This window comes from Vicia villosa, linkage group LG5 (genome assembly GCF_029867415.1).
Source record: "Vicia villosa cultivar HV-30 ecotype Madison, WI linkage group LG5, Vvil1.0, whole genome shotgun sequence".
NCBI classification, from domain to species: domain Eukaryota; kingdom Viridiplantae; phylum Streptophyta; class Magnoliopsida; order Fabales; family Fabaceae; genus Vicia; species Vicia villosa.
Window position 1 is genome coordinate 23782416 of NC_081184.1, and position 21501 is coordinate 23803916.

At 36.8% G+C, this 21501-nt stretch overlaps 1 protein-coding gene across 1 annotated transcript; it reads right to left on the reverse strand.

Annotated features, from left to right (window-relative positions):
• Positions 1 to 7483: 7483 nt before the first annotated feature.
• Positions 7484 to 8339, reverse strand: LOC131606395 (albumin-1-like). Its single transcript, XM_058878626.1, has 2 exons — positions 8187 to 8339; positions 7484 to 8031 (listed from the first exon to the last, which is right to left on the reverse strand). The coding sequence occupies exons 1-2, from the start codon at positions 8236 to 8238 to the stop codon at positions 7688 to 7690; spliced, it is 396 nt and encodes a 131-aa protein (XP_058734609.1). The 5' UTR covers positions 8239 to 8339; the 3' UTR covers positions 7484 to 7687.
• Between the last annotated feature and the right edge of the window lie 13162 nt (positions 8340 to 21501).

The following is a 21501-nucleotide window of genomic DNA, read 5'->3' on the forward strand; positions in this document are numbered from 1 at the left end:
CTTTTTAGCCCAATCAAGAATTTCATTGACCATTAGTACCCCATCCATCATACTTCTTCCCGGAACAAAAGCGGTTTGATTGGGAGAAACCAATTTATCCACCACTCCCCTCATTCTAGCCGCTAGCATCTTTGCAATGATCTTATAAATACTCCCCACTAAACAAATGGGCCGGTATTAAAACAAGTCTTGCGGATTCTTCTTTTTAGGAATAAGAGCTAGAAAAGAGGAAGTTATGGATTTGACAAGATTACCTTTGTGATAAAAGTCATTGCAACATTTCATAACATCTTCCTTGAGGAGATACCAATATCTTTTGTAAAACTCCAAAGAGAATCCATCCGGCCCCGGACATTTGCTTCCATCACACGACCAAATTGCTTCCTTCACTTCATTTTCCTTAAAAGGTTTCTCTAGATCCAAAGATTCTTCCATTGATAATGTGTTAAAATTGATCCCCCTAAACTCCGGCCTTGTTCGGATGTCTTCCTTGAAGAAGTTTTCAAAATGCTTGCCTATAAAATCTTTAACAACTTCTACTTCTTCCAATCTTCCCCCCGGTGTTTCAATGGAACAAATAGAATTTCTTCTTCTTCTTTCTTTTAAAGAGTTGTGAAAATAGCGGGTATTATCATCTCCTTCGGAAAGCCAAAGTTGTCTCGACTTTAATCTAAGGAAACCTTCTCTTTTGTTCAAGTTGTCCCAAAAGTCCTCCGCCACTTTTATCCTTTTCGAAACCACCTCATCCGGAGCGTTACCTGCAAAATGAACAAACAAGTTATCTAAAGAATGCATTTCTTTCCCATCGTCGTTGATTTTGAGGTCTATCCACCCATAGATGTTCTTGTTCCACCAAGCTAACCGGTTTTTTAGAGTTTTCAACTTTTCCGCCAAGCAATAATCACCTCTTCCTTTACTCACAATCTTCTTCCATTCCTCCTCCACAAAGACATCAAAATCCTCATGTTTGAACCACATATTGTTGAATTTAAAAGGTTTAGGGCCCCAATCCTTTTTATTATCCTTCAACCAAATGGGGGCATGATCGGAGACCTCCCGTTCGCCAATATATTGCCCCTCCACCTTCCAATCTTCAACAAAACAATCCGATAAGAGAAATCTATCAATCCTGCTCATAGCCTTGCCATTACTTTTAAACCAAGTAAACTTGCCTCCTATTGTAGGAAGATCCACCAACTCCATATCCTCTATGAATTTTTTAAAGAACATTATCTCCCTCCTATAGCTATGTGTAGACTTGCCAATTCTTTCTTCCAAAGAAGTGATAGAGTTTAAATCTCCTCCAATACACCATGAACCCTTCATATTTTTGTTTTTGAACTCACATAACTTATCCCAAGTCCTTTTTCTTGTTATAATATCACAAGAAGCGTAAACATTGACAAAATAAATAAGTTTACCTTCCTTTTCCACACAAAGGCCTAAGAATCCTTCTCCTCTAAAGCTAAAGTTTAAGGTGAAGAAATCCTTTTTCCACATTGTTAGAATTCCTCCCGACGCCCCATTAGCATCCGAGTGCGACCACTCCACAATATTGTCTCCCCACATTTCTTTAACTACATTAATCTCTATTCCACTTATCTTGTCTCTTGAATAAAACAAACATCTACTTCTCCTTTTTGAATATGGTATCCCTCTCTTCCTCTTAGCCATACTTCCCCCTCCTCTCAAGTTTAAGGAAAACATAATCATGGAGATGCTTGATTATTGGTCCCCTTTGTCGCCTCTTCCTCTTTATTATCTCTATGCTCCATTTCCTTTATTTTTGCGATTGGGTCGAATTTGTCGGAAATGTTCTTAATTCCCAACCTAACCATTGAGTTCCACAGCCCCTCCGCCGCCTTGTTCAGCATACCATTGTGAATACAAGATCACACTCACAAAGATGTTTTTGATTCATGGCAAACTCAACAAGCATACAAGCAACAAGGTACAAGCAGAAGAACTCAAAGAAAAGCAAGCTTTGGTCACTCATAACAGAGCAGGTCGACCTACTATGCATACAGGTCGACTCAACACAAGCAAAATAAGAGGAACTCAGAAAATCAGCAGTCAGGTCGACCTACTCCCAACACAGGTCGACCTAAAATGAAGAAATTTACATATCATTCTGCTAGGTCGACCTACACAACAACTAGGTCAACCTAATCTGAGAAAATATCCCCAAAACGCATCTGAAGTGGATTCTGGTCGACCTACTTCTTTGACAGGTCGACCTAACTGGGAACAAATGACATCCAAAGGATATGCAGCTCTGTTAGGTCGACCCAGCCCTAAATTAGGTCGACCTATCTGATCAAAACTGACATCCAAAGGATATGCAGCTCTGTTAGGTTGACTCAGCCCTAAATTAGGTCGACCTATCTGATCAAAACTGCCAAAATTTCTGGTTTTCTCTGCATCAACTGAAAAGCTCTCATATATATTGTCCAAGGTTCAATTATTGAAAACAACACCAACGACTGAAAGATACACAAAGGCTTCTCATCTTCGTTCTTCGTCATCTCCAACACAATTACACATAATCATTCTTGCGTTGAGGGTTAGTGATCGAGTTCGATAACGTCCATGGAACGGAATTGAAGATTCCTAGTGGGTGAAGATTTGTGGGGTTTTTGGTGAATAAAATCCGAGGGTTTTGTCCTCCAAGATAGGTGTTTCTTGGGGGGTTTTTATCAAGAGGTTTCATCGAGGATCCATCTGAGTGTGAAGATTGAAGAACAAGGGTTCAAGGCAATTCAAGACACTGCAGAAAAGGGATCAAGAGAAGCTCTTGGATCACCTTGATCTGGTTCAAGATTAAGGGGGAAGAAGATTCAAAGGATCGACAAATTCGGTTTATTGTTTATCGCTTTGTTTTCTTATTTGTATAAACTGCTTTCAACATTAATGGAAGATTTCCCAATTTCAATTTGGAATTGGGGGCAGACGTAGTCGTAGCGAGGACGATCGACGAACTGTCTGAACAAATATCGTGTTCTTGTCGCTTTTATCTTTTCATTTACGTTCTGTTCATATCTGGTCATAAATTGCAAAATTGATTAACGATTCAAGTGTTAAAATTGTGAATTAAGGTTCTGCATAAACATCACAATTCACCACATCTTGAATCATCATCAATTTGAACATTATCACCAAGTGTTTGTCGTTTTGCTTATTCCATTATTACTGCATTGCAAACCAAAGTTTGTCAATTCAGAAGTTAATTGATTTTCAGCTGTGAAACGTATTGATTCGATAACATATCACTTCATCGTTAATCTCAATTATCTTGTGGTTTTGTCACATATACGACCCTTGCAATAACGGTCCGGAATAGACGCAAGTCGATTCAGAACCGCTTTCGCTTTAGTTCGAAATAATTCCGAAAAACTCTGTGAAATCTATTCACCCCCCCTCTAGATCTTCAGGCCAACGTCTAACAACCATTAGCTATTCTCTTGTTACAGTTGTTGATATCATCACTAGAGATTGATTCCCAGGTTAAAGGTAAACCTCCTGACAAATAGTTTGACTTTAGGAAAAGCTTATTCTTGTTTGGTGAGAATTGACTCCCAACAAAATAGAATTTTTTCCTTCAATAAAACGATTCTCCACTGGATATATGAAATTATCCGCTTGATCTCCTAGGTCCAAAATCTCTCTTATTTTCTTCCTCTCTTTTTTGCAATTTTTCACTCTTTGACAATGTTCATCAAAACAGAGGATCTGTTTTCCTTTGTTGCTATTTTCCTTCTTTTTGAAATTTTTAGTCACCTTCTTGATTGGCACTACGAAAATTTTCGAATTTTTGATTTTGTTTTTGTTATAGGAAGTCCTCCCATGCATGCATGCATTTTCTTCTTCATAAACTATCTGTCCATCACACTCCTTTTGACCCACTATTTTAGAAGCGTGGCCCACTTCTTCTAATGAGACTTTTTCCTCCTTTTTTGTCGTTTTCGTTTCTGCCAAATCATCCACAGCTTTTACTTTCTCCAAAATGTGGTCAAATTCTCTCGCTGCCACCTCATTAATACTAGGAATTGAATTAAATAATTTCTTGTTTAATATGACTAACCTGCCTGGGCCCACCGCTTCAATGTTCTCATTTGACGTTATCTTCCCCTTTTCCTCTCTGTGTACTTCTTCTACCCTGCTTAGGATTTTCTTAGAAATGGAATCTGAAGCGCTACTTGATCCTAAAGGTCTACTGCGATTATCATCCAAAAGGTCCTTGCCATTAATGTTTACTGCGATTAAGCTCCTTGTCTGACTTCCTACTTCTCCCTTTTGCAGATTAACCGCTCCCTTGTCAACATCATCATTAAATTCGTGGTTCGCTTCCCCATGCTCTTTTGACCTCCGGTCCAAGCGGCGCAGCAATGAACCCTCGTCTCCGCCGTGTGAGTTCTGGTAAGAGAGCGAGTCTCCGACCGATTCAGAGTCTGCTGAAGATAGGTTATCGACCGGATCCCCTTTTTCCCAAATCGACTCTTCGATGACAAGAATGTTATGCCAGATTCCGTCGATGTTAGCCCTGATTCTTTCTCTAATGGTTTCCAGGTGATCTGTAAAAATCATAACTTTTATTACATCCATTCTGTTGCTCTTTTGCTTTAGAATTGATGGATTCATCATCTTTCCAATATCTGCCAATAAAGTGTTCATGAATCTTTCGTTTCATATCTACCAATAAAGTGTTCATGAATCTTTCGTTTCTTATTTTCACTTATTGTGACAAACTCAGGCAAAATAATGTAAAAGAAAATATTTTTAACAGAAAAAGGATACAAAATTACAGGAAAATATTGATAATATGCAATATTTTGTTCCTACAATTATATTTCATCACAATTATCATGAGATTTAATTTTATTTTGTATATCTATACTCTTTTCATAAACGAATGATGTTTTATCCACTTTAACGCGAAACAAACAAACTCTTCAGCCTCCCCACACACGAGCAATAAGTAACGTTTAACCACTAGAATGCGACATAAACATCGTTCACTAAAATCAACCAAACAACATTCATTTGCTACTAACAGCTATGTAGCTTTGAGTTCCACATTGCACCTCGGGATACGTAGGAGCGGGATTCAACGTCTCGTCAAACACCCTAATAAAAAACTTATTTTTCCCCCTTTTTTTATAAATATCCCGCAATAATTAGATGAAATCAAATAACGTAAGTTAACACTCTTATTCGCAAAACTAAGTAAATGGTTTCCGTTGAGTACAACGGATATGAGGGGCTCTAATATCCTTCCCGTGCATAATTGAGTCCCGAACCGGAATTTGGTTGCAATGAACATATTTTTGTTCTTTTAGAGTTTTATCGATGTTTTCCCTATTAAAAAAATCTTCGGTGGCGACTTTTGTTATAATTTCGAGCATTCATTCACTTGAGTATTTTTTGCGCATCGACAACTTTAATAAAAAGCGCTATTAGATTGGTGCATTTATAGGTTAAAATTGTGGCAGTGAATACTCTTATCAACCACCTCTTTCACATTTATTGACGATCCGGTAAACAACTTATTATGACGCACCAATCATTTAATCCATTACTATCTTTAATCCATTACTATTCCACTTTTCAATACGATTGAACATTCTTACCGTAGTGAAATGTATAGACTTTCTCTCACAAACCGTGGTGTAATTCTTCTCCCATTCGTGGTGATAAGTAGTTTTCATAGCCAATTAAACCAAGAATTGTCTGATCAACTATAGACATTTTTCTACTACATAATCGATTATATAATCGATTGGTTTCACCTTATGAAGCCTACAATCGATCAAGACGGTGCCTTAATGGTTGATAATGACTATGTATCAAAACCTTCCATTTGTCACTTGAGGAATCAGCTATTTGACTATTATAAAGGAGGTCCCTCCTAATTCGAAATTGTTCTGGACTGGCCCAATGGCTAGGCATGGCCCAATCCACTTCTACACCTAGAACGACCCAATGGCCTTGGGCCAACCAACTGAAGGCAAAAGAAGACCCTTTTTCTCCTGCCCATCTATCGAGGACACACCTTTATATGGGACGAGGACAGTATACCATCGTTGTCTCCAGCCAGACCTCCATCCGTGCCAGTAGCAAGACATCCGCTCTACTCTCCCATCGGGGACAAGTACCCCTCTGCTCGCTGGGCACCTCTACCGCCCAAAAGTACATCTTTGCCAGACCAACGCCTAGTTTCGAGCAGATTTCTAGAGTTCCTAAATATACTCCTAGAATCCTGACAGTCACGTATTTTGGGCCCAGATCCACGATCCAGCCAAAAACTGAGACACCGAAGACATTCCTGGAGTCCCTCTCCACGACCTAGGGAGCGCCGTTCAAACTGAGGGGAGCAAGAAGCCCCAACTGCGAAGAAGCGTGTTCGCAACTCTCCTCGCCAGAATCAGCTCTCCCCCGCGTCCAAGAAACCTAAAGAAAATCCACGAGTAGAGACTCAGCAAACCCTCCAAAAGATCATCGAGAAGCCTGTCTCCCCGCCCAGAACGTAGACATCGCGCATCTCCTGTCCGTTATCCCAGTTCCAGCAACGACGATGAGCCCTAAGGCCCGTTGTCCCTAGACATCATGGCAACCTAATCTCCCAGTTCCACCAACGACGACGAGCCCTAAGGCTTGTTATCCCTAGACATCATGGCAACCTGACTACCCAAGGGGCTGGAGAAGCCTCCCCCTTTGGGCACGTACGACGGTACCACCGACCCTAATGAACATATCAAAAACATCGACGCACTGCTCGATTATCGTGGCTTCATGGGATCCATCAAGTGCTGGCTATTCCCCACCACTTTGAGGAAGGGGCCATGGTCTGGTACAAGAGTCTGCCCGACTGATCCATCACATCTTGGAGACAGTTGGGGAAAACTTTCACTAGAGACTTCACGACTTCTCGTCGTCACCTGAATTCGGAGGTATCGCTAGAAGCAATCATACAGGGGAAGGATGAATCTCTACAAGCATACATCGAGAGGTTCAACAAGGAAGCAGTCTAGGTTTCTACGATCGACGACATGAAGAAATACCTCCACGAACGCAGTCTGCGCCCTCGCAACGACTTCGGCAAAGCAGTTGGCATCGAGAATCCCGCAACCCTGGACGCCCTCCTCCTCAAGGCCCAGACTTACATTCAATATAAGGAAAAGGAGGCAGCCAACATTGTCCGAGACTCTTGATACCAAGAGAGCGTGAAGTCCTCTAGATCTGAAGACCCCTCGACATCTCCTCGGGGAGGAGAAAAGAAAAAAGAAGACAGGTCCCGTGACTACAAAGGACCGGCTGGTAGGTTCCACAATTACACCCCTCTGGTCGCGTCACGAGAGAAGATTCTTTCCGAGTGAACAAACTCGGAATTTCGCCAAGCAGGGGTCCGATTTCTCCGACAAACGCCAACAAGTACACAAATTTTATTTAGACTTAATATTTGAACATACACCGAGTGACCAACAAATACACAAATAAATATCAGAGTTTAATCATGCATTACTTACAAAATAATAACATAGAAGTACATACCCCACACACATGCATATATTATTTTTGAAATCAAAATGTCTAAGAAATCCAAACATAATTGGAAACAAAGACATATGAAACAATTTTATTTAAGTAGATAGAGAGATCATGCATGCATGGATGGTTTTTGATGTACATATTAAGTGGAAACTGCTGACGGCATCTTCAACAAGTTTGAGAATTCAGAGCTAAGAGCATTCGTGAATGAGGCTTCTGCATGAGAGCTAGAGTCAAAACACACGCCATATTTAATATCCGAATTTGGATAATAAGCACAGAAGCTCCCACTTCCCTTTCTTTTGCAGTCTGCATGAGACTCACATAGTTTAGGATGTTTCTTCACTATCTTCATAACTAATGATGCGTTCATGCAAAAATCAATCCCAGGTAAACATAAACAACCAGCACCACATGTTGACCGTTGAAAACTACAAATCTTGTCATTACAATCTGCTTCTACCTTTTTCATCGGAAAAATTATTACTGCAAATTGTGATATCAATGATAATTTAAAAATATAATTAATATATACACAATACATTATTTTGCATGTATATATGGAAAATTAAATCGAACATTGTCAAAAGCAATAAATAATAGAATATAGAAAGAAAAAAATATAAAGATAAAAGACATACCTAATGTGGCAAGCAGGAAGAGAGGAAAAAGAGAGAGCTTAGCATAAGCCATAATGCTTGATTCAATAAAAAGCTAGCTAGGTTTGTGTTGTGTTGCATTTGTTCATTCTTACATGTTGTAATTTATAGACAAATTGTATGCATGATTTTAAACTGCACTCCATAACTTTAATTGTGGCCGCAATATTACCGATGTGGCAGCCTCCACATCCGCATGAGATCGCATTTACAATGTAATTTAAGATCACGCCACATCACACAATTTCATCAATGCTTTTTCAACTATTTTCATCAAAAATCAAAATTTCAAAACCCCAAGACTCAATTTAAAATGAAAAACTTTGACATTAAGTATTTTTTAACATTACATTTCAAGCAGTTTTTGATAAAAATTCACGCCGTAATGGCCGCAATATGCACCTCAGCAACTGCAATACCTACAATCGCAATATCGGTAACCGCATCCGCGACTGTAACCGCCATTTAAAACTATGCTTGTATGTCCTGCCGCATTTTCCACCACACAATCTCTTGACAATCCCTCCACCCCGTTAGATTCCAATGGATCCATCTCGACCATGCATGTGAATCTGTCATATTCTTTCTCTGTTTGTCCATTATAGCTATTAATATTATAAAGCTTTACGGAAAAAACATTCCTATTTTATCTGAACAACATCTTGTACTCTAATATATAGCTGTATTTCAATATCATTCATACAATGGAAAAACTTGAATAGCCTGTGGGCCACTATATTTAAAATTTTAGACATCAAGACATTCATCATGCTAAAATATAATTATAATTTTGAAATTTAATATTGACCTTAGGTTTTTTAAAATTTATCTACAATTATAAAAAAGATGAAAGTAGTGCATTGCTTGGATATTGTTTTAAGAATATGGAAAATCCAACATAATCATTAAAAACTAAATGTTTGTAATATTATATTTTTGACAATATGTTTATAATATAATGATTTGCTTCAAAAATTAAATTTATTTATTAATTAAATTAGAAAAATATATTAATGACATAGGACGATGAAGACAACGACAACTAAGCCTTATTCTAATCATTGAAATTGACTAGAATCAAATTCCCCAAATTCATTAATCTCAAAATCTTTATTAATATTTTCTTTTAAATTTTTTTGATCTTTCTTTACCTCTAATTATTTGAATCCTCTTTATCTGATTAACTATATCAAAAATAAAATTTAGAAGTCATCTCTCTACATACAGATCTGGATCCTCTCCAACATATTTGGTGTTGTTATCCATCCAGCTCTCTTCCTGGCCATTCATCTTTATTTTTCACTCTTTCCAAAATAATTTTTTGTCACTTGTTTATTTTGTATTAATTCTAAGCCATTAGATGATGGGCTAGAGGGTTGGCAGAATGGAAACAGCAGCAGGTGATCTGTTTCCCTCTACATACGCAGACCATCTAAATCTATTTTCAACCATATCTACAACTATAGATAAAGAGATAAAGTGAATATATTATTTTGGACTAACTTTTTTTTAAATCTATTTTACCCTCCAGTAAAACAAAATGAAATAAAAATAATAATTGCACTACATAATGGGCTCTCATTTTGCCAATAATAGTAAGTTGTAACTGGTATGATTTTAAACTATAGGAAGTATCTCAAATAAAATTGGTTGTTTTACTTTTTCATTTTCTTACAAATTCTACTTCCTGCTTCTAATTTCTAATGGTGGTGAAATTTACTAACATTCCATGTCATGTTAAAATTGTGTAACATGGATCATATACCTTATTATGTAAAATTGTGTACTATTAGAAGATGCAGCAATACCTTTACTTTTAAATTGTAATTATACTGGTTTTAATAAGGAGAATCCGCACTATGAACCAAATAATATTACTACATATTTATTGGAAAAAAGTAACTTCAAATGCAACAAGAGCGTGGTTTTATAAACCAGAATGCTATAGTTCAGCAGTTTTTATTATTTTACTTTTGAATATTTAAAACTTACCAATTGTGTTTCATTGCCCAAAATGCAAAACTATTTTCTATAACTTTGTGTAATAATTATTATTATTACACAAAGTTGTTGACTTTTTTATGTCAATGTCTTCATACTTTATTTCAAAATTATCCTTAATCTTAATTATTAATATTATTCATCCTCTTATATTTGTCTTTAATTTCATTTTTTTTACCTATAATTATGATAATCGTTTTCTATCATTTAAAAGTGGTTAGGATTATATATTTTACCAATACATTATTCATAAATTTTGACTTTTCAAATGAATATTCATAAATATATTGGTGTAAACAAAACAGAGAAAGAAATGTGTTGATAATATCTGTAATAATTTGTCTAATTTTCTTTGTAGATTACCCATGATAACAGCCATGAATTACAAATGTCTTGCAATTTGGGTGTAGTCAGTATTTCAATATAAAATATTTTATATTGTATTTTTATTTTCTATTATTTTAATTATTTTTAATATGAATTATCTTTTCATAATTGTGTGGATAATAACTTGTGTTTTTTTTTTTTTTATAAATCAAGATATCATTAAAAGGGAGAACTAAGGGTTCTCCAACCCGATTACAAGAGATGAAACGGGAAACCCCGCCAAAAGAAAAATTACTAACCAATTACATTACGAGAGATAGTAACTTGTGTTGGTGTCTAGCAGTTGAAAGGAATATAAAATTATCTTTGGTTCTTCATTTCAAAACACATACTTGATTGTGGATGTTTGTGAGCAATCATTCCTATACCATCGACTAGAATAGAAATGTCATTTTTAAAAATATTCCACAACTATCGTCAATACCTATGACATGAGTATACATCACTTTTTCACTATTCAAACTCAATAGAATCTCCACTGAAGGTTGGAGGCATGTTGAAGTGTAATTTCACATTCAGAGTACTTGCTGTTAGTTTAATTTGTTTTGGACCTTTGTGTTGGGTTTTAGCAAGTTGGCCCAATATGGGTTGAGTATCTATTGCATTTTCGTTTTGTAATTGATAACGAGTATAATCAATCTCTGTAACCGTTTTCCAATTGAGTAAAAGTTAGTTACAATTTTCTCTCTCTTCTTCCATTTTCATCTAGTTCAACTTGTTCATTGTGCTCCAACAATTGGTATTTCATTGTGCTCCAACAATTGGTATTTAAAGCTCCGGTTCGGATCCACAGAAAGGGAAACACGAGTGTATGTAAGGTGTGTGATTGTTTTGATTTAAGATGCATTCAATTCATAGTGAATTGAAGATCGAAATCGTATCTGAATCACATTTCCTAATTTCGAGGGATCGGGAAACACGAGTGTTTGGTGAGATCAGAGTGATTTCTTGCACAATATCGGAGATTAACGGCGTAAACGATATTTTGAATATGAAACGTTTGGTGTTTGATGGAAAGAATTTGAATAAGTGGATGATTAATCCGATGCGTATGTTGTTTGGTGCTCAAGATATTCTTGATCTCATCAACGACGGTTACATGCTAGTTGCTGCAGATGCAATGGAAGCACAAAGAAACATGCAACGAGAAACGAGGAAGAAGGATCAGAAAGTGATGTTCTACATCCATCAGTACGTGGATGCGAATGTGTTAGAGAAGTTCTCTAACTCGACGATGACGAAGGAAGCATGAGACACATTAGTACGATGCTATGATGGTGATGCATGTTAGAACAAGAAATGTTGTGATCAATATTCTTAGTTTTGATGATAACATTAAGTATGAATTTTGTATAAGAGAATGTGGTACTCTAATTATTCACGTTTTCCATTTCAGGAAAAGTATAAAAGAGTATGCACAAATCAGCGTTCAGAAGCACTGACCCAGAAGTTCTAGATGACTTCATCAGCACATGGTCTGGCAAGACATCAGAAGATGGTCCTGCAGAATCAGAACATGAACTGGAAAGCATCAAAAGATGGCAGTCAAAAGCAAAGCTCTGAAGCTCTGATGGTATCACGCTCAAAGCACTTCAAAGTCTGAAGACAGAAGTTACATCTGCACCAAAGCTGAAGACAATGAAATTCAAACGTCTATTCTACATATTCTGAGTCCAGAAGAAAGTACAAGTACAAAAGGCTATAACGTCAAATCTCTGACTGACAAAAGGAACGTTAGAAGCTACAAAAGGCAAAGTCAATAAAAGCAGTGAAAGCATTGCTCGAGGTAGTTGACAAAAGTGTGAAACATTAAATGCAACGTTGTACTATTCACGCAAAGCATTAAATGCTCCCAAAGGTCATTTCCTCTTAAGCGCCTATATATAAAAGTTTTGATTTAGAAGCAGCTATAACACTCTTGCGCAAACTTACCAAAATGCTGTCAAACTGAAATTAAGAAAAGCAAAGAAGAACTTCATCTTCAACCTCACAACTTTGTAATATTTTAGTGAGTGTTACAAACTAGAATTTAAGAGAAATATCACTTGGTGATTACAGCTTTATTAGAAGCAATCTAAACTCTTGTAATATTTATTTTACATTGATTGTAAAAGGATTTTCTAGAGTGATCAAGTTGTGATCTGTAGACTCTAGAAGACTTAGAGGGTATCTAAGTGGAGAACCATTGTAATCAGTTTGATTAGTGGATTAAATCCTCAGTTGAGGTAAATCACCTTGTCAGGGGTGGACTGGAGTAGTTTGGTTAACAACGACCGAGTATAAAAATAATTGTGTTCTTTATTTTTATCTACCATTTTTGAGAAGTTACACTTATTCAATCCCCCCTTTCTAAGTGTTTTTCACTCCTTCAATTGGCATCAGAGCGCCGGTTCTAGGTGCAAGCACTTAACCGTGTTAGACAAAAAATTTAGGTAGAAAAACACAAAATCAAAATGCTTGAAACAACTTCATCTACTCCTACTCCTGAACAAAACAATGGTAACAATGGAAGCAGTAGCTTCAATGGTTACAATAGACCACCTATCTTTGATGGTGAGAATTTTGAGTATTGGAAGGATAGACTTGAAAGTTACTTTCTTTGTCAAGATGGTGACTTATGGAACTTAGTGTTGGATGGTTACAGACATCCTGTAAACACTCGTGGAGTCAAGATTACAAGACAATCTATGAGTGATGACCAAAAGAAAGAATTCAAGAATCATCACAAGTCAAAGACTATATTGTTAAATGATATCTCTCATGCTGATTATGAGAAGATAACAAACAGAGAAACAACTCATGATATCTTTGAATCCTTAAAGATGACTCATGAGGGTAATGCTCAAGTAAAGGAGACAAAGGCTCTAGCTCTAATCCAGAAATATGAAGCGTTCAAGATGGAGGAAGATGAGAACATTGAAGCAATGTTTTCAAGATTCCAGACTCTGACTGCTGGATTAAGAGTGCTTGACAAAGGCTACACCAAAGCTGATCATGTAAATAAGATTATTAGAAGCTTACCCAGAAGATGGGGACCCATGGTGACTGCCTTCAATATTGCAAAGAATCTGAATGAGGTGTCTCTTGAAGAGCTGATAAGTGCCTTAAGGAGTCACGAGATTGAGCTGGATGCAAATGAGCCTCAAAATAAAGGTAAGTCTATTGCATTAAATTCTAATAATAAAAAATGCACTAACGCTTTTCAGGCTGAAGAAGAAGAATCTGACGAGTCAGAGTCAGAAGAAGAAGAAGATGAACTATCTCTATTATCCAGAAAAGTAAATCAACTCTAGAATAGCAAGCAGAGAAGGTTCAAGAACTTCAAGAACTTCAAAAGACCTGAGAAGGGAGAATCTTTGTACACAAAAGATCTAGCAAAAAGAAGGTGATGTGCTATGAATGTAAAGAGCCTGGACACTACAAGAATGAATGTCCAAAGCTTCAGAGGAAAAAGCCCAAGAAAATATTTGAAAAGAAGAAAGGTTTTATGGCTACATGGGATGACTCGGATTCATCAGATCAAGAGTCAGACTCTGAAGATGGGCAGACCAACATAGCACTTATGGAAACAATTCACGCTGGTGAAGAGTCTACTTCTGATTCAGACTCTGATGAGGTATTTTCTGAACTTACTAGAGAAGACCTTGTTTCCAGCTTATCTGAACTTCTGGAAGCTAAAAGTTAACTTAGTATCAAATACAAAAAGCTTAAAAAGCTCTTTGAATCTGAAACTAAGAGACTTGAAATAGAAAATTCTGAACTTAAGGAGAAAGTTTTAAAATTAACTAAAGATGTTGAATCATCTTCAAGTTCAGAAAAGTCTATTCCAAGTACTAATAATATTCTGAAGGAATATGACTTAAGCTTCAGAAAGTTCTTATCTAGAGGTATAGGCAGAAGTCAGTTAGCCTCTATTATATATGGAGTAAGTGGAAACAAGAGAATAGGCATAAGCTTTGAGGGTGAAACCCCATATAAACTTGAACATGTTGATGAGATGATTATCAAATACAAACCTTTGTATGAACAGTTCAAGTATGGTCATTCTCATGATATTAAGCACACAACTCACTCTAAGAGTTTCCACATAACACAACTATGAAATATGTTGCTACACACTCTAGAAAATCTTATGATAAATCTTATGCTAAATCTCAGTTCAATCAGAACTTGAGAAGAACTAACCCAAACAGACCCAAAAGAATGTGGGTACCTAAGGAAAAGATAATTTCTGTTGCAGATCTCCTTCAAAGCTCAAAAGACAAAGGCAAACATGTCATGGTATCTGGACTCTGGATGCTCATGACACATGACGGGAAGAAGGTCTATGTTCCAAAGCCTGGAACTTAAATCTGCTGGAGAAGTAAAGTTTGGAGGGAATCAAAAGGGCAAAATCATTGGCTCTGGAACCATATGCATTGGTAACTCTCCCTCTATAACTAATGTTCTTTTAGTAGATGGATTAGCTCATCACTTATTATCCATAAGTCAATTAAGTGACAATGGTTATGATATAATCTTTAATCAAAAGTCTTGCAAAGCTATTAGTCAGAAGGATGGCTCAATCCTATTTACAGGCAAGAGAAAGAACAACATTTATAAGATTGATCTTTCAGATCTTAAGAATCAAAAGGTCACTTGCCTTCTGTCTGTTAACGAAGAGCAGTGGGTCTGGCACAGAAGATTAGGTCATGCTAGTTTGAGAAAGATTTCTCAAATTAACAAACTTAATCTGGTTAGAGGACTCCCTAATCTGAAATATAAATCAGATGCTCTTTGTGAAGCCTGTCACAAAGGGAATTTTTCAAAACCTGCATTCAAGTCTAAAAATGTTGTCTCTTCTTCTAGGCCGCTAGAACTTCTGCACATTGATCTTTTTGGCCCAGTCAAAACAACATCAATTAGAGGGAAGAAATATGGATTGGTCATCGTAGACGACTATAGCAGATGGACGTGGGTAAAGCTCTTTGACTTTTGTACTCAGATTCAATCTGAAAAGGAATGCAAAATCATAAAAGTCAGAAGTGTTCATGGTGGTGAATTTGAGAACAGATTCTTTGAAATTTATATCAAAGAAAATGGTATTGCCCATGATTTTTCTTTTCCTAGAACTCCACAGCAAAATGGAGTTGTAGAACAAAAGAATAGGACTCTACAAGAAATGGCCAGAACCATGATCAATGAGACTAATATGGCTAAGCATTTCTGGGCAGAAGCAATTAACACAGCATGTTATATTCATAATAGAATCTCCATAAGACCTATTCTAAATAAGAACAAAAATCCCAACATTTCATATTTCCATCCTTTTGGATGTATTTGTTATATTCTGAATACTAAAGATCATCTGAACAAGTTTGATTCTAAAGCTCAGAAGTGTTTTCTACTTGGATATTCTGAATGCTCAAAAGGCTACAGAGTATACAATACTGAAACTCTGGTAGTTGAAGAATCAATCAATATCAGATTTGATGATAAGCTTGGCAATGAAAAGCCAAAGCAGTTTAAGAATTTTACAGATATAGATATATCTAACTCAGATCATGAAGAACCCAAAGGAAAGAATGATGCAGAAGATCAAGTTGCAGCGTCTTTAGAGAATCTCAGAATATCTGAAGAGCCAACACTCAGAAGATTTTCTAGACTCAACTCTGCTCATTCAGAAGATGTTATCATTGGAAAGAAAGATGATCCCATCAGAACAAGAGCATTCCTGAAGAACAATGTAGAATGTCAATTTGGTCTAGTATCTTTGATTGAGCCAACTTCTGTTGATCAAGCTCTGGAAGATGCTGACTGGATAATTTCCATGCAAGAAAAGCTAAATCAGTTTACAAGGAATGATGTTTGGGATCTGGTTCCAAGACCTAAAGGATTTAATATCATTGGAACAAAATGGGTCTTCAGAAACAAGTTGAGTAAGAAAGGTGAAGTCATTAGAAACAAAGCCAGACTGGTTGCTCAGGGTTATAGTCAGTAAGAAGTTATTGACTATACAGAAACCTTTGCACCAGTGGCCAAGTTAGAATCTATTCGTTTATTAATTTCATTTGCCACTCAGAATAACATCACTCTGTATCAAATGGATGTTAAGAGTGCCTTTTTAAATGGTTATATAGATGAAGAAGTTTATGTTCACCAACCTCCTGGTTTTGAAGACTCTAAGTCTCCAGAATATGTTTTTAAATTAAAGAAATCAGTATACGGTTTAAAGCAAGCTCCCAGAGCTTGGTATGAAAGATTAAGTTCTTTCCTTCTAGATAATGGTTTCACAAGAGGAAAAGTAGACACAACTCTCTTCTGTAAAACCTTTAAAAAGGATATGCTTATTTGTCAAATTTATGTTGATGATATTATATTTGGAACATCTAATGCTACACTTGCAAAGGAGTTTTTTAAGTCTATGCAGGCGGAATTTGAGATGAGCATGATGTGAGAACTCAAGGACTTCCTAGGCATTCAGATCAATCAAACTTCTGAAGGAACTTATGTTCATTAGACCAAGTATGTCAAAGAGCTTCTGAAGAAGTTCAACCTGTCTGAAAGCAAAGAAGCAAAGAGTCTAATGCATCCAACATGTGTATTAGGTAAGGATGTGGTAAGCAAGAAGGTAGACCAGAAGATCTATAGAGGTATGATATGATCTCTTCTATATCTAACTGCCTCTAGACCTGATATTTTATTCAGTGTATGCTTGTATGCTAGATTCCAATCAGATCCTAGAGAATCTCACTTAAATGCTGTTAAGAGAATTCTTAGGTATCTGAAAGGTACTACTAATGTTGGTTTAGTCTACAGAAGATCTGAAGAATACAACTTAGTAGGATTTTGTGATGCTGATTACGCTGAAGATAGAGTTGAAAGGAAAAGTACTTCTGGAAGTTGTCAGTTTCTGGGAAGTAATCTGATCTCTTGGTACAACAAGAAGCAAGCAACAATAGAATTATCAACTACAGAAGCAGAATACGTAGCTGCTGCTGGATGTAGTACATAGATGCTCTGGATGAAAAGTCAGCTAGAAGACTATCAGATATATGAGAGTAACATTCCTATATTCTGTGATAATACTTCTGCTATTTATTTATCTAAGAATCCTATTTTACATTCTAAAGCTAAACATATTGAGATTAAACATCACTTCATTAGGGACTATGTTCAGAAGGGTGTTCTATCTTTAAACTTTGTTGATACAGAACATCAGTGGGCTGATTTCTTTATAAAACCCCTTGCTGAAGATAGGTTTAAGTTCATTCTGAAGAACATTAGTATGGATTTATGCCCAGAATGAATGTGCTGAGAAGATCTGATATATGGATTAGATTTGAAATGCTTATTTATTTTTCTTATCAGATGTTCTGGTTATGTTTGATCACTTAGACACTCTGAATTTCTGTTAATGCAAAACAGCTGTCACCAGCTATTCTAGATGATGACCATGTGTTCATTCTGAAGGGACAATCATGCGTGCAGTTGATGAGACGCCGCCCTAGGTAATTGTGTAAATCTTTTCAAATCTCACGCTACCTCAATAACGTCTATCAACATTAAATGTAAATGATTCAGTTTCTATAACCGTAGCATTCAGAATCTCATTGCATTTTATTTTCAAATCCGTGCCAATTTAAACACATTTCATATTCATTTTCCCTCTTTTCACACATTCATCATCTTCGTTTATGCATTTTTGTCTTCTATTCTCTCTGCATAAAAACCCTAAACCCAAAAATCTCAAGCAATCTTCAATGGCTTCGTCCTCAAACACTCTTCAAAAGGTTTCGTCTCAAAAACATCAACAAGAACAACAACAGAAACTTCAATCTCCTTTGAAGACATGTTTGATTCCGTATGAAGATTTAGATGTTCTCTATGACTTATGGTTGATTTTGAAAATCTTCAAGCACATCAGTTCGACATCAAGACTAGTATGATGGTTCAAGGATGGGCAAATTTCTTTGATCGTCTCATTGGACCGGTTTACCCTTTGTTTGTTAAGGAATTTTGGGCTCATGCTACTCTAACATCAAATGCCATTATCTCCTTCGTGTTAGGGCAAGAAGTGGTAATTACTGAAAAATGTTAAGGAAGTTATTCAATCTCCAAGATTCGGGTGGAATAACTGGCTCTCTACCTGGAAGAACTAATTGGGAAGTAGTCTATCCAGAGTTATTTACTTCTGGAAAAGGTTCACCTCATACTACTGATCTGAAGCCTCCTTACCGAGTTTGGAAAAAGGTCATTCTGGGATCTCTCAATCACAGAAAATCAACTGTTTCTGCAACCTATATAATTCAAGATCAGCAGTATCTTTTGTACTGTATTGGAAAGGGTATCAGAATTAACTTGCCTCAAGTTTTGTTCAATTATCTGAGGACTCATGTGAAAGAATCTAGAGAAGCAGAACGTCAGAAATACCCCAAGATTAAGAAGAATACCATTCCAATGGGAAGGTTGATATCAGACATTCTGAATGAGAGTGGTCTGATTGATACTCTGAGAGCAGCTGGCTCTATTCAAGATTTGATGGTTGTAAGTGGGAGTACTCTAACTGCTCACACTCTGAGGGGAATGCATTTGATTCAGAAGGCGATCTCCACTCCAAAAGTAATTCTTGATATTCTGATAAGAAGAACTCCAGTTGCTGACTTCCCTCTGATGTTCAAGGAAGAACTGTCAGAATCTGTTCAACTCTATCTGGAATCATGTGTAAGAGATCAGTCAAAAGTTGACCCTGCCTGGATTTGTGGAAGAACTCTTCCATCTTTGGATGAGTAAAAGAAAAAGGATAAGAAGAAGAAACAGAAGAAGCTGAAGAGAAAGGTTACTGATGAAGGTCCTGCTGTAAAGAAAGCTAAGAAGTAGAAGAAATCTGCAGGTATTGTTATCTTTGATTCTGTACCTAATAATAATAATAATTCTGAACAAGTATCAACAGAATCCCTGAAAATACCCAGAACTTCTGAACAGCTTCAGAAGTTAATAGAAGAAATTGATCATGTAAACTCCTCTAGTTTACATTCCTCCTCTGACCTTCAACCTCAGAAAAGACCACCATCTTCTGAACTTCCATCTTCTTCCACCACCTCTAAAAGAAACCGTCCACTTCATTCTGAAGCAGTTCTACACCCCAACCATTAAATGTTATCTTTCCACAAATTCCATATGAAAATATATTCTCCACTAACCAACAAACCTCCTCTATTCCCAAACTCATCTCACCTATTGTTGACCCTTCGTCACCATCCACTTTTTCTGACCCTCTTGTTTCAGACATTGAATCTGACAATGAAGCAGAATCTTCACCCCTCCTTCCTCTTCAAACATTTCTTTGTTTAATAGAGTTTCTGAACCATATTCTATTTCCAACCCCGTTGATCCAATAATCGTCCTCAACCCTCTAGAACCCTCTGTTGATATTCGTTTTGAATTGTTGAAATATAAGGTACGGGCAGGGTTAGATGCTCTGAAGGTTGCTCATGATTCCAAGCTGAATCATGTAGCTGCTGGGAAGCTTTGGAAAGTTTTTGCTAAGGAAGTTCAAGAAGAGTTTCTGGACCTCTAGAAGGACTGTCTTACTGACGCTCTTGGTCCTGCTGGACTGTTGCTGGATTTTGGCAGTGGTAGGTATTATCATCCAATCACTGACTAGAGGCCTCTAGAATAGAAGCCTTTCATTGATGAAATGGAAGCAGATAATTCCTTGGCTCTGGTTGTCTAGAAGCCATATCCATACAAAGTTCTGACAGGATATTTTCAGGCCTTGTTCAACTGGTTCAGGGAGAACCCTTTGGAAGCTCATCTTGACAAGGTTTCTCCTGAAGTTGAGTATCCTCTAGAAGTAGATATTCCTCAGATTGAGCAACAAGCTGAACAACATCAGGCAGAAGAGATTCTGACTCAAGAGATTCCTATTGAAGAGGAACCAGTTGCTGAAACTCAGATGATTCCAGCTTCTGATATTCATACTTCTTATGCTGGTCCTTCTACATCCGTTCTGATGAACACTCTGAAGGAACTTCAACAGAATCAGGTTTCCTTGGCTAGTCGTCTGGACAAGCAAGATGGCACCAATGAAGAATTCAGAACTTGGATGAAGAAACAAGAAGATACTTCCAAGAAGCAAGCTGAAGAAACTGCTTAGATTAAGAACCTTCTGGCAGCTTTAGCCTCTAGGCTAACCCAGTCGTAGTATGTCTTGTGTCTTAGTTTAGTTTTCTTTATTGCTTGCATCTGCTTTGTTTGCATCTTCCTTGTACCTCTCTTATGATTAAATCAATGAAATTTTTTTCTCTCTTCATCTTATTGTGTCTTTCATCTGAATCTTTTATATATTTCTGATGTTATGACAAAAAGGGGGAGAAGCGTGATAATTGAATTGATTTATAATATCAGTTGTTGGGCTTAAGTCTCAACATTCCTTACTATTATTTTCTAGTTTTCTGTCTTTGATAGTTTTTCAGGAATGTGATATTCTGAACAAGCTCAATATGAGAAGAAGCAAAAAGGGGAGAAGCAAATTTGAGAAGAATATTTGAAGAAAATCTCTCAAAGAGTTGAAGCAATCAAGCTCAATATTCTGATACATTTCAAGCTCCTTCAAGCTCTGATACAAGCAATACCTTAAAGTGCTCTGATACAGATCTTGCTCTGATTGCTCATATACATGAAGCTATGTTCTTTTTCAACTTATGCCTTGATTCAAGAAGCTATGAAGCTCTGATAGAAGCAACCGTTCTTGATGTTCAGAAAAGCCAAAGTGACCTCAAAGAGAAATTTAAAGCTCTGAAGTTGTCCAATGGAAGCTCTGAAGAGAAGCTCTGAATTAGCTGAAGTTCAAAGTTCAAAGTGAAAGTCTCAACTGAAATGGAAAAATACTCAGGGAAGTCTTTTATTTATAAAATCTTCTAGTATT

Coding starts and splice junctions, on each gene's coding strand:
- LOC131606395 (XM_058878626.1), bottom strand. CDS start 8,238: ATGGCTTATGCTAAGCTCTCTCTTTTTCCTCTCTTCCTGCTTGCCACA. Junction 8,032..8,186: donor CTTCCTGCTTGCCACATTAG/GTATGTCTTTTA, acceptor CACAATTTGCAG/TAATAATTTTTCCGATGAAA.